General features: G+C 40.2%; 1 protein-coding gene across 1 annotated transcript in view; it reads right to left on the reverse strand.

The window, feature by feature from the left end:
* Positions 1 to 13,465, reverse strand: part of LOC143987855 (uncharacterized) — a 77,642-nt gene extending 64,177 nt beyond the window's left edge. The window contains exons 1-4 of the mRNA XM_077486952.1: positions 13,408 to 13,465; positions 12,998 to 13,089; positions 8,048 to 8,126; positions 1,471 to 1,585 (exon numbers count right to left, since the gene is read on the reverse strand). Of these exons, the coding sequence (XP_077343078.1) occupies positions 1,471 to 1,585; positions 8,048 to 8,126; positions 12,998 to 13,086 (283 nt within the window). The 5' untranslated portion in view covers positions 13,087 to 13,089; positions 13,408 to 13,465. The remainder of the gene's footprint in view (positions 1 to 1,470; positions 1,586 to 8,047; positions 8,127 to 12,997; positions 13,090 to 13,407) is intronic.
* Between the last annotated feature and the right edge of the window lie 693 nt (positions 13,466 to 14,158).

The following is a 14,158-nucleotide window of genomic DNA, read 5'->3' on the forward strand; positions in this document are numbered from 1 at the left end:
TTTACGATAGGTCTACCTGGTGGATTGACACTATCCTTATGGATCTTCGGTAGACAGTATATTATGGGAGTCCTACAAAACATGGGGTCCAAATAGGTAGCCTCCTTCTTAGTTAGAACACCCCTGGCCTTGCCTTCCTCAACTAACATATGTAATTCATCCTTATAATCCAACATAGGATCCTTAGTCAAAATTGTATAAGTGTCACGGTCACTCAATAGCCGGCTCATCTCTGCTCGATAATATGTTTTGTCCAAAATAACCAAGCCGCCTCCCTTAGCAGCAGGGCATATGATAATCTCCTTCCACTCCTCTAGTGACTCTATACCCTCCCTGATATATTGGGGATCAACCACTTTCCTTATCCTCATCCTATCCAGATCATTAAACACCATGTTTTTAAACACTTCCAAATATTTGTGATCTGTGTTCAAAGGGTTGAAAGTGGACTTATTACGAAGATTAGAGTGTAATAATAAATAATAATACCAAGAATATACAGCTCACTTGGAATATAAGCACAGAACATATGGTCTTTATTGATCTTGAGATTTTTAAAGATGGTGATCTCTTCCGCCTGTGCAATTACTTCAAGCAGACAGACCAGAATTCCTATATACCCCTTGGGAGTTGTCACCATAGGTCATGGTTGTGCAACATCCCCAGAGGTCAATTCATCAGTCTTAGGCGGAATCGCACTCGTGAGGAAGATTTTGTATCACAATCCCAGGTTCTTTTATCTAGGTTCCAACAAAAAGGGTATGAAAAACCCATCTTGGATAGTGAAATAGAGAGAGTACGTACTATGGACAGACATAAATTGGTCTCTAATCAAACTAGAGAAATCAGCACTGAGGTCTCAATCTTTGAGATGATATTAAACTATAATGTCCAGCACAAAACGTTTGAAAAGATAGTTCTTAATAATTGGTCCATTCTAAAACAGGATAAGGTACTGGGCCCTTGCTTACCGCAGAGACCATCATTCATATATAAAAAAGCTCCTTCCTTACGAGATTGTTTAGCACCAGGAGTTGTCGACCCAGCACAGTCACCTCTGATGTAGTCCTGCCCCCTGGGACTTAATGAGTATGGAACCACACGACTAGCGTGCTGTCACCCATGTCTTATTGTTGATTCATCGTGGAATGTTTTTACTGCTTTGCCTATCACCTTGCACTGAGGTACAGTGTCATTTATGTAAGTGCAAACCTTTATCTTCGTTAAATACTTTTGTATCAAACGGAGAGCACTATAGTCTATTGCTGTTGTAACACACCTGGGAGGGCTCGGAGCGCACTCTCTGCGATCCCAGCCCACCCTATATTGAAGCCTATTAGAGCCTCTGGCTCTAATCAGTGCTTCAAAAAAACAGCCCCCCTGAATTGGAATCCATGCGCCGGTGTCCTGAAAGCCTTTAATGGACGGGCATCTTCTAAGTAAATGTAATGTACTTATAGAGTTAGTTACCTTCAGCTTCTCTGATTTGCTTTTTCACATGTTCTAGATCACGCTGCAGCATTAGTAAATTTGCATCTTTACGTTTCACTTCAAGCTTCAAGCCTTCACCCTCTGATCGAAGGTCCTAAGAAAAAAGGTAACATTACCACTTGTTTTTCAGAAAAACCATCTTCCCTGTCCTAAACTGCACATACCTTTAAAATGTAAACTACCTTTAAAATCGGAACTATCACCCATCTATCCTTCTGTTCAATTGATTACAATCCCCCTTATAAATTTTATAGTGTTCCCTGATCTTACCACTGTCACTTTACTTAGTAATGTCCTGATATTTTTTGCAGTATTTGACATCACAGGCTGCTGATAAAAAATGTAACTGCAGATCTCTGTTCCAGGAAAATCAGGTACATGTTATTCTTAGTACATTGAGGAGCCTGAAATAGACAGTGGACTTCCAATTTGCCTGCTGCTGTAGCTACAACATTTGAGATTAGGTTTACATACGGTACTAGAGCTGCACAATTCTGGCTAAAACGAGAATTGTTTTTTTCTTAGAATAAAGATCACGATTCTCGCAGCGTAACATCATCTTTCACATTATACAAAAAATTGGGCTAACATTACTGTTTCGTTTTTTAAATTCATTAAAGTGTATTTTCCCCAAAAAATTGCTTTTTAACCACTTGAGATCCGCGCTATAGTCAATTGACGGCTACAGCGCGGATCTCCTTTTCCGGGACTACGTGCGCTCTGTGATCGGCGAGTCCATGAAACTCGCCTGATCACCGATCCGTGCAAGGGGTCGATCCCAACCCCTTATCACGTGATCAGCTGTCAGCCAATGACAGCTGATCATGTGATATAACGGAGCCGGTAATCGGCCATTATTCCTCCTCGCGCTGACAGCGCGAGGAGAAAAAAAAAAGCCGATCACGGCCAGCCCTGCTAGCGACCACCTGCCCCCTGCCAGTGCCCACCTGCCCCCTGCAGTGCCCCACTTATTAAAAGTAAGTGCCCCCGTCAGTGCCACCCAGCAGTGCCCACAGTGCCACCCAGCACTGCCCACAGTGCCACCCAGCAGTGCCACCCACAGTGCCACCCAGCAGTGCCCACAATCTGCCTCAAAGGTGCTGCACCCCAGTGCCGCCCATCAGTGCCCAGCAGTGCCGCCCATCAGTGCCCAGCAGTGCCGCCCATCAGTGCCCAGCAGTGCCACCTATCAGAGCCACCTATCAGTGCCACCTATCAGTGCCCATCAGTCCCATCTATCAGTGGTACCTATCAGTGCCCATCCATGCCACCCATCCGTGCCACCCATCCGTGCCATCTTATCTGTGCCCATCTTTGCCCATCAGTGCCGCCTTATCTGTGCCCATCGGTGCCGCCTTATCTGTGCCTATTAGTGCCGCCTTAACTATGCCTATCAGTGCCCACCAGTGCAGCCTATCAGTGCCCACCAGTGCAGCCTATCAGTGCCGCCTCATCAGCGCACTTCAATGAAGGAGAAAAATGACCCGTTTGCAAAATTTTATAACAAACTATTAAAACATGATTTTTTTTTTTGCATCTTTTTTGGTTTGTTTAGCAAAAAATAAAACTCTGAGCTGTAATTAAATACCACCAAAAGAAAGCTCTATTTGCGGGAAAAAAATGATAAAAATTTCATTTGGGTACAGTGTTGTATCCCCGCGCAATTGTCATTCAAAGTGCATCAGCGCTGAAAGCTGAAAATTGGTCTGGGACTGAGGGGGGTTTAAGTGCCCAGTAAGCAAGTGGTTAAAGACCGCTGCGTAAATACAGTGTGATATAAAATATTGCAACAACCGCCATTTTATTCTCTAGGGTCTTTGATAAGAATATATATATATATATATATATATATATATATATATATATATATATAAATAATGTTTGGGGGTTCCAAGTCATTTTCTAGCAAAAAAATACTGACTGTAACTTGTAAGCAACAAGTGTCACAAAAAGTCTTATAACCTGTACACACGACTGGTTTTCCCGTCGGAATAAACTCTGGAGGTTTTTCCGACGGAATTCCGCTCAAGCTGTCTTGCATACACATGGTCACACCAAAGTCCGACCATCAAGAATGCAGTGATGTACAACACGTACGACAGGACTAGAAAACAAAAGTTCAATAGCCAGTAGCCAATAGCTTCCGTCTCGTACGTGCTTCAGAGTATACGTCATTTTTGGTAAAATATAGAACATGTCCATCTAGGCCCGTCAGAATTTTCAGCGTAAAAAGTCAGATGGGGCATACACATGATCGGAATATACGATGAAAAGCTCCCCTCTGACTTTTTCTGTCGGACATTCCGCTCGTGTGTCTTTAAGTGGTTAAACTGATCTCATTTACAGACCTAAGTTAATTTCTTTGATCTAAAAGAACTAAATGATACTTTGTTTATAGTTATCTCCCAGTGCTGACAATGTTGTGATAAACTTGGCAGGCTGCCTGTTTTTTTTTTTTTTTTTGGACAGCTGTCAGTTGTGAGCAGAGACCTCTCTGCACTGAACCAAGGAAATGTTGTATTAAGATTGTGAGGGGGTTGAATTTTTTTTAATAATTAATCATGCAGCTCTATACGGTACCAATCTATTTTTCAAACTTCTACTCACTGGCGATCATGTACTAAAGGAAAAGGCCTGTTCACTTGTGAAAGTGAATTTTTATCAAGCTCAGTAAATGAGATGAAACTTGTGTTATACTACCACAAATCATATATATATTTAATTTACCAGCTTCCTGTGTTTTCCAGTGACAAGGGGGTAAGGACAGGACAGCCCTTACACGCTATGGCTGGAGAAAGTAGGTAGAAGTGGGACAGGCTTTCCTAAGGAGATAAGTTTTCAAGCATTGCCTGAAGGAGGACAGCGTATGAGATAGTTAGGTAGACTGGGGAGAAAGAAAGGAGGATGCTCTGAAGAAATCTCAGAGACAAGCATGGGAAGAAGTAATGAAAGAGCTAGAGAACAGGAGGTCTTGGACAGAATGAAGAGGACATTGTGGGTGATATTTTGAGATGAGGCTGGTGATGCAACTTTGTAACAGTTGTGGATGGCTTTCTATGTTGTGGTTAGTATTTTGAATTCTATGTGTTGGACGAGTGGAGGCCAGTGGAGGAATTGGCAGCAGCATTCATGATGGACTGAAAGGGTGCTAGATTGTGTAACGGTAGGCCCAAAATAAGGGTGTTGCAATAGTGTATGTGAGAGATATTGGAGGAGTGAAATAGAAGCTTAGTGGAGTAATTTGTTAAGAGAGGTGAATTTTAGAAATGCTGTAGTGTTAAAGGTAGCAACATTTGGATACTGATTGGATATGCAGTTGAAAAGAGAGGTCAGAGTCCAGGATTACACCTAACACCCTGGCTTAAGCGGACAGACGGATTGCAGTGCTGCTGATCTCAGAGGGGTGAAATCAAGGGGGGGCAGTAATCCTACTTACACTGAACATTCAGGCCTACTAAGAGTTGTATGAAGAAGGCAGTGTGTTAAAACCAAACACATTAGAATTGGGTAGCAATCCTGCTTGTTTTATCAATTTTCTAAAACATACCAGAAACTCAGAGCAAGACATTTAAATTGTTAGATACTTGTCTGGAATTATCAAACATTACTTGAAAAGGATTAACAGAAATCGAACTCTTCACTATTTACCGAGAGTGGTACAATATTTTTTCCTAATTGTGTGACTCCCTTTGCCTGCAAATCAAGCTGTAAAATTTCTGAACAAATCTGTCTGCCCTCAGATGGAAATGCAAAACAGAATCGGTCAGGGGTTAGTTTTATTGTAATGTTTTATCTGAACAATTGCCAGGTATGTTTGTAACTCAAACTACAGGCTTGTTAAATATGTGGCTGTAATATCAATTGTTATGCTTTATGAATCCTATTTCCTACAGAAATATATGGTGCGATACTTAGAAAGCTATTATCATTTGCAGAAATGGTGCAAAGTAAATAAATCAGGCACTGTACAATTGATCCAAAAAAGCAAGTTTGTCACATATAAAGGAGAATGAGTCCATTCATATTGCCACTGCAGAGTAATGAGCAGGGTTAAATGGCTGCTTTGATGATTTCTGGACTTGTACTATTACAAAAGCAGCCTTAGACACCCTGAGCGTGTGACATGATATATTGTAATAATAAATTGTCAAAGATGTGTTTAGATGTGCTGCTTCTCTTGGCTTCCTCTGTTGCCAGTCACCCTACCATACAAACCTTGAGAGATTAGTCACATAAACTCAAGTCAACAGGAAGATTAATGTGCAGTCCATTTCTCGCTGAACTTCACACTCCTAAACCCCCTGGCAAATTACACAAGTTAAGGCACATCTTTTACCACTTTAGTTGGGATGGGCATTGTTTGTATGGGATAGTTCAAGATCTGCTTTTAACTCTGGTTCTATTGCAGAAGGCTGCATAGAGTTGTGAGATCCCCATAGTACAGAAAACAAAAAAGATGTACAATATGTTTGCTTACAGATCATTTTAAAAATAGAATATCCATTCATCAAATCAAAATCTAAAATAAAGCAAATTAAATGATCAGTTATATGGAAAAAAAAAACTATATACAGTGCGGCAAAAAAGTATTTAGTCAGCCACCAATTGTGCAAGTCCTCCCACTTAAAACGATGAGAGAGGCCTGTAATCGTCATCATAGGTATACCTCAAATATGAGAAACAAAAAGTGGAAACAAATACAGACAATCACATGCATCAGGTTCCATGCGTCAGGGGGGGGCGGAGTCACTGGGTGGCCCCACCCTCCGTTATAAAAGAACTGTCAGAAGAAGAGAAGCGTCACACAGCGGTAGCCTCCCATTGAGCGGAGCGGCCCGTGAACCAAGAAGAGATGCTGTGGAGGAAGATGCCTGAGAAGAACACCGGACCAAGAAGAAGCGGATCGGAGGAAGAAGAGGATCGGAGGAAGAAGAAGATGGAGGAAGAAACCGAAGGATGAAGAAAAGAAGAAGGGAGAAAGAAGATGAAAGAAGACTTTAATAAAGGAATTGTCAAAGACCGTCTCCTGTCATTTTTAACACTTTGTCCCTTTTTTGGTGAAATGGTAGGGGTACTTTTGTACCCCCTTACCATTTCACACAGGGGGGAGGCCGGGATATGGGGGTCCCCTTGTTAAAGGGGGCTTCCAGATTCCAATAAGCCCCCCGCCCGCAGACCCCCACAACCACTGGCCAGGGTTGTGGGGATGAGGCCCTTGTCCTCATCAACATGGGGACAAGGTGCTTTGAGGGGCTACCTCAAAGCACCCTCCCAATGTTGAGGGCATGTGGTCTGGTACAGTTCAGGAGAGGGAGTGCTCTCTCATCCCCCCCCCTTTTCCTGCGGCCTGCCAGATTGCGTGCTTGGATAATGGTCTGGTATGGATTTTGAGGGGGGCCCTACGCCATTTTTTTTTGGTGCGAGGTTCCCCTTAAAATCCATGTCAGACCTGAAGGGCCTGGTATGGATTTTGGGGGGACCCCCACACCATTTTTTTTGGCGCAGGGTTCCCCTTAATATCCATACCAGACCCGAAGGGCCTGGTATGCTCTTGAAGGAGAACCCATGCCGTTTTTTTTTACATTAAAGTAGTTTTGTAAGTCGCGCTGTGATTCATACTCAAGTCTTGTCCAAGTCGCCTCCCAAAGTCGTGCTGGACGTCGTGTTGCGTGAATGAATGGACTGTTATGATACAATTTCAATAAACACAAATTGTTATTGTTAGAGTACAAGTTCAATAAACACAGATTGTTATTGTTAGAGTACAAGTTCAATAAACACAGATTGTTATTGTTAGAGTCACATTAAATCTCCTATCTGTATCGAACTGTGTCAAAACAAAAACGAAAATAAAGCATTTATTTATGTCGGATCTTTCGTATTTCGGACTCTGTGCTTTCGTTATCGTTTGTCAAAACGATAACGAAAATACCTGAAATTAGGACGAAAATGCATTTGGACGAAAATGAATGCACATGTATAGTGATTGTCTGGATTTGTTTCCAGATTTTGTCTCTCATAGTTGAGGTATACCTATGATGACAATTGCAGGCCTCTCTCATCTTTTTAAGTGGGATAATTTGCACAATTTATGGCTGACTAAATAGTTTATTGCCCCACTGTGTGTGTGTATATATAATTTTATAGTGGGACTTTCATGGTACAAAGTATTTAAATAAGAATATGCTAGTAAAATCTATGTTTATTATATACCGTATCATGATAAGTTCTTAAAATAAGATGTATAAGAAAAATCATACAATGCTATGTTTTATTTGTAAATGATTGCATGTATTTGTCATGGGACAGGGCCATATTGGAGGCCATTAATGTGATACTGATGCAATAATTTCAGATGATTATTTTATGCATCTTATTTTATATACATTTTTGGATGTAGGTACATAGGGCCATCTAAACTAGAATTACAATCTATAATATAAAATGATTAATTATTTAGTTTATTTTACAAGTATTGTTCATTTACATATTGTATGCACCCTAGAAGCATTGCTGTATATTTACTAAAACTATAGTAAAAAGAATAGTTTATTACCAACAATTTCCTGAACAGGTGCTCTGCCTCCATGGTGAGTTGTGGTGAAAGCTCTTTGGCCTTTTTAGTCTGCTCACGAGTGAAAATCTGGAGTTAAGAAAAAGGTCTCTAATACTATGTTACTTGACCAATCTATTTCCTAATTCTAGTACAAAAAAAATTATCTAGTACACCACTACTAATAATATATAATTTATAAAAGCAAAGATCGATATGGTTTCTCTATTTTTCCTTTTTTCATGCTTCCATGAAGTTGCTGGCTCAGCTGAATTATTAAGATATGACTGTTACCTTTTGGGTCTAAGTATGCAAGTTCGGACCACCCAATGGTGAACACTTATGGAAGAAGAAAGGAACAGTTTCTTTCCAAAAAAAAACGCATTTGAAAAATTGCTGTGCAAATACTGTGTAACATAAAAGTTGCAACGACCACCCTTTTATTCCCTAGGGTGTCTGCTAAAACAATATATATATATAATGTTTGGGGGGTTTTGAGTAATTTTCTAGCAAAAACAGTATGATTTTTATGATTCAAGCAGGTGGCTTAACGGACAAATTACTGTAGTTTAAAGTTATAAATTCCAACCAGTAATTTCACAGTAAATAGATAAATAATACATTTTTATAACATATAGCATAATAATATATGATTTAGATTGAATATAACAGTACCTTTTCAGCAGCAGCAGAATCTCATTCTCCCTCTTAACTGCGTGAGAAAAACATGGGATTATGGGTAAACCTTACACCCATAAACCCGTTTTTCCTTATAGTTAATAGGGCTGGGCTGGAAGGGAGCATTTTTCTTTTAGACACATGCCCCCCTCTATGACACTGCAGTGAGAGGACAGCCTCCACTGCAGCATTTTTATTGGACAGTTTGAACCAATGATACTTTACCATTGGTCCAAGGCTCCAAGCTGTCCATTGAGCTCAGTCCATCTGACAAGAAGTGTGCCAGGTTGTATTTAAACTGGCCACTCTGTATGTAGCTTCTGACAGGCTGCATAAGGAGCCCTGTATTTCCGGAACCATAGGTGACCCCAAGTCGCCAAGCTATGATCATTTTTTATTTTTTTTTTATGTTCATGGCTGCCTCCCCTCACTGCATGTCCCTGGAGTGTCTGTCATTCCCATAAAACCAGCAAAGTCTGCCTCAACAGTCATGTCTGTTTAGCCTGTTTAAAACATAACTGTGAGAGGTAAAAATTAGGGAAATCCTGCTTGCAGTGCTTAGCTGAGACCTCCAGATTCATGCACATTGTCTCTGATCCCCTTTAGGTCATTCCAGAGTGCTCAACACCTTGATGCACTGTAATACCAACCAGCTTTATGGTAAACCCATGTCCCATCTGTTTTCCGCCTCATGCTCCCTACTATTTACCTTGTACTGTGATTGGGTAGGAAAAGTATGTTGTGTGTTTTGGGTCTCCCTAAAGGGGATTTGTACTGATGTATAAATAATAGAACATTTCAGTACTACAGTTTTATTCAGAAGTAATTGCAATAATAAAAATCATAATACTACCACCAAATCTCTAAAGAGATACTCAGAATTCACAGAACTAAACCTCACAAACATTTTAGGGACCCCAGGAGCTTTTGCCAAAATGTGTAATGCCCTGTACACACGGTTGGACTTTCCGACAGGAAAATGTGCGATCGGATAGTGTTGTCGCAAAATCTGATCGTGTGTAGGCTCCATCTGACTTTTTCCATTGGAATTTCCGACACACAAAGTTTGAGAGCTGGATCTAAAATTTTCCGACAACAAAATCCGATTGTTTAAATTCTGATTGTGTGTAGACAATTCCAACGGACAAAGTGCCACGCATGCTCAGAATAAAGTATGAGGCGAAAGCTATTGGCTACTGGCCTGTTTATAGTCCCGTCGTACATGTTCTACATCACCGTCTTCAGAACGATCGGATTTTCCAACAACCCTGTGCGACCGTGTGTATGCTAGACAAGTTCGAGCCAAAATCCTTCTGAAAAAATCCGGAAAGTCCGGCCGTGTGTATAGGACATAATTGTGCTCAGCTATACACCTTGTAAAGCATCCTGAGTGCTTCTGGCTTGGAGGTCTTTTGCCATCTATAACTGGGATGCACACAGGAGTAACTTTGTACCAGCACAAAATCATGCCAAAAATCTACACTGTGCTGTGCTGTGCTTGTGCAGTTCACATAATAATACAAATTAAAAATAGACTCACCCCTGTCCCCCTGCTCATGCACAAATGCACACGCATGTGCAGGTCCAGTAGGTGTACGTAAACAGCGATGGCACCACATATGAGATAGTGCTGCGAATGTCAGAGTGAAAGCAATAATTCTCGGCACATAATTCATGGTATAACGGCTTTTAAAGTGTCACCCATGAAAAAGTTACTATAGTTTATCACCAACTTCAAGTCTTGACACGTATGGTATCTATTTACTTGATGCAACATCATCTTTTATATTGTATCAAAAAAACGGAGTATTAGTATGAGTGGTTAGCACTTCTGCCTAGTAGCACTAAGGTTGTCGGTTCGAATGCCATGTTTGCATGTTCTTCCTGTGCCTGCCTGAGCTTTCTTCCACACTCCAGAGATATACTGGCAGGATAATTTGCTCCTGTCTAAACTGGTCCTAGTATGTGTATGTATGAATGTGAGTTAAAGACCTTCGATTGTAAGCTCCTTAAGGGAAGAGACTGAATGTACAATATAAATGTAAAGTGCTGCGTAAATTGACAATGCTCTATAAAGTACTAGGGATCAGTGTTCATTTTGACATCAACTTTCGATTTAGTCTTATGCCGCGTACACACGAGTGGAATGTCTGACAGAAAAAGTCAGACGGAAGCTTTTCATCGTATATTCTGACCGTGTGTATGCCTCATCTGACTTTTTTTTTATAAAAATTCTGATGAACCTAGAAATAGAACATGTTCTAAATATTTCCGACGGAACCAATTCCTATCAAGAAAACCACTCGTCTGTATCCTGTTCCGACGGACCAAAAACAACGCATGCTCTGAAGAAAGTACGAGACAGCAGCTATTGGCTACTGAACTTCCTTTTTCTAGTCCCGTCGTATGTGCTTACGGCACCGCGTTCTTGACGATCAGACTTTGGTGTGATCGCGTGTACGCAAATCAGTTTCAGTGGAACTTCGTCGGAAAAACCTTCGGAGTTTATTCCGACGGGAAAAACGGTCGTGTGTACACGGCATAAGTTATAGTCTTTTGACTAAAATGCCATTTTAGTTTTAGTCGTATTTTAGTCTTTTGACTAAAATACCATTTTAATTTTAGTCGTATTTTAGTCTTTTGACTAAAATGGCATTTTAGTTTTAGTCATATTTTAGTCATCTGAATTGTTTTAGTTATAGCTGTATTTTAGTTGATCGCTAGTACATTTTTGTCGACTAAAATCGCCAGTACATTTTAGTTGACTAAAATCACGAGTGCATTTTAGACAACTAAAATCGCCAGTACGTTTTAGTCGACTAAAATCGAATGGGTTTAGTTATATTTTAATACATTACTTCTTTAGAATTTACAAACATTATATTCTCCTGGAGTAAAAATCTGATAACATGTTTATTATTTATGGTTTTAAGATTTAAACATGCACTACAGACACAGATTTAGCCGTTGTGATATATAACATCTTTAGAAATAAAACCAAGTTTCATAAACAAACAAAAATATTGTTTTATCACAAGCAGAAGTACAACTTGAAAATATAAAAAAAAAAGCTCTACATTGCCTGTAATGCCATTACACATATTATCTGAAAATATTACCAACATTAAGGGGGTTATTTACGAAAGGCAAATCCACTTTGCACTGTAAGTGCACTTGGAAGTGCAGTCACTCTAAATCTAAGGGGTAGATCTGAAATGAGGGGAAGCACTGCTGATTTTATTATCCAATCATGTGCAAGCTAAAATGCTGTTTTTTATTTTCCTTGCATGTCCCCCTCAGATCTACAGCGACTTTACTTCCAAGTGCACTTGCAGTGCAAAGTGGATTTTCCTTTAGTAAATAATCCCCTAAATATTAAGGGGGAAAAAATAATAAAAACCTTTTTGTTTCAGCAGCTTAGTAAATGTCCCCTACATATTGGTATGTGGTAGTGCGGTGTTCATTTTGACGTCTAATTTCAATTTAGTTTTAGTCATAGTCTTGAATAAAATGCCATTTTAGTTTTAGACGTATTTTAGTAGACAAAAATATTTTAGTCAACGAAATTAACACTGCTAGGGATCAAGTACTCACAATACCTATTATTTATTTTTATTTTTTGTATTGTGTGATTGCACAGCAAAGAATCGCATAAGACTTGAACAGGAATGCAGTACAATTCCTGTCTAAATCACATGCGGTTTTCCGCACTGTATCAGCGTGAAGTCACTATGGCAAGTAGTGGGGTAAAACCTTATGTGATTTTGATAAGAATCGAACCGCGTTCCATTTCAAATCGTATGCTATTCTTTGCAGTGCAATTTGAGTCCACCGCATGAAAAAGGTATCGGCGTATTTGCACGCGTACAAGTACACATGCAAATGCTTAGTATCTGCACAGATACCGGTGAAAGGCTATAGAGTACCTGTGATAAATAAATAAAAAATTGTGAAAATTTGTGTTTGACAAATGGCTGCATAAATATCCTGCAAAAAAAAAAAATTGCAACCGCCAACATTTTAGTTTCCAGGGCCTCTGCTTTCAGAAATATACAGTGGTTAAAACAAAGTCAGGCAACTATCATTTTTTTATAAGTAGACCAACATTGCAGCTCTTGCATTTCTCTCATGACCGGTTTACTTTGGCTGCCCTTTTACCTTACATACAGGGGTGGGCTGACAACCCATGGGGCCCCTGAGTGGCAGTGCCCGAGTGGCTGAATGGTCAGTCTGCCCCTGCTAACATAACTCCATCAACTGAACAGAAAAGGATATAGAAAGCTGGTCTCCATTTCAAGGAAATAGACTTGTTGCTGCAGATTCTTAATATACTGGGCTTCCACGGTGAACGTAGGAGAATCCATTCTCTGTAAGCAATGAAAACACTTTGTAAAAACCTAATAAATACATAATCACAATAATCACATACCTAATACAGCTAATGCTTTCCACTTCACAGACATATTTTCTATGTCAGCCCCTTCTCTGTAGGTTTGCTGTGGTAATGCTGCCCTCTGCTGTTCATGTTACATATTACAATGTAATCCTCTCGAGCTGTTTATATTGGTAAAAGTAGTAGATTTCAATATGTGTGCAGTGCTGTTCAGGTGAAAACAGAATTACATTTCCTAATTCCCTGGCTAAAAGGAGATGTCCTTTTTTGGTTATGAGGAGCAGTATACTACCAGCAGACAGCAGCAGCAGCTCCAATGTTGGTGTGTGTTGCAGCAGCCTAGGACACAGTGCTGGTTGCCCAGGCAGCAGTCACTTCCTGTGAGGGAGGAGATACTTCTGTAGAGTGACACACACTCAGGACTAAGCTTTAGTAATGATGCATGGGTAGTGAGACTGCTAACCTTCTCCAAATTTGAAGAGACAGATTTAATTAAAAAAAAATAATAATAATGTAAACAGCGAAACATTAACGTCTGGAGGCTCTAGCCTTTGAAGCTGCTGTTCTATCAGAATAGCGAACCAGTCAGATAATAGAACGGAAGTGACGTCCCGTCAGCTGCCTATGTGTTCCACCTAGGGTTGTCACCTCATCCCTTTAAACCCGAACACATATGAATTACACAGGTTCTGTGGCTGATTAAGGCAGTAATTAAACTCACTTGGTGCCTTATCTGCATTAAATTAGCCTCAGAACCTGTGTAATTCATATGTGTTTGGGTTTAAAGGGATGAGGTGGAAACCCTAGTTCCACTGCTACCAGGTTTGCTAATCTGACATATCGTCTGCATTCAGAAGATGGCAGGAGACATCTTACTACACCTTTTAGCAATAAAGTGAGTGTATATAAATAAATATAGTATACTGACATCTGCGATGCTGTTTGGAGGTTACATTTTGAAGGAAGATGGACACCAGCAGTAGGAAGGTGGCGAAGGCCATATTGGTATACCCCACAACTGCTCAGCGCTAAACTTTTAGGCT

Source organism: Lithobates pipiens, unplaced genomic scaffold (genome assembly GCF_037356315.1).
Source record: "Lithobates pipiens isolate NorthernLeopardFrog02 unplaced genomic scaffold, aLitPip1_a1.2 Scaffold_18, whole genome shotgun sequence".
Taxonomy (NCBI): Eukaryota; Metazoa; Chordata; class Amphibia; order Anura; family Ranidae; genus Lithobates; species Lithobates pipiens.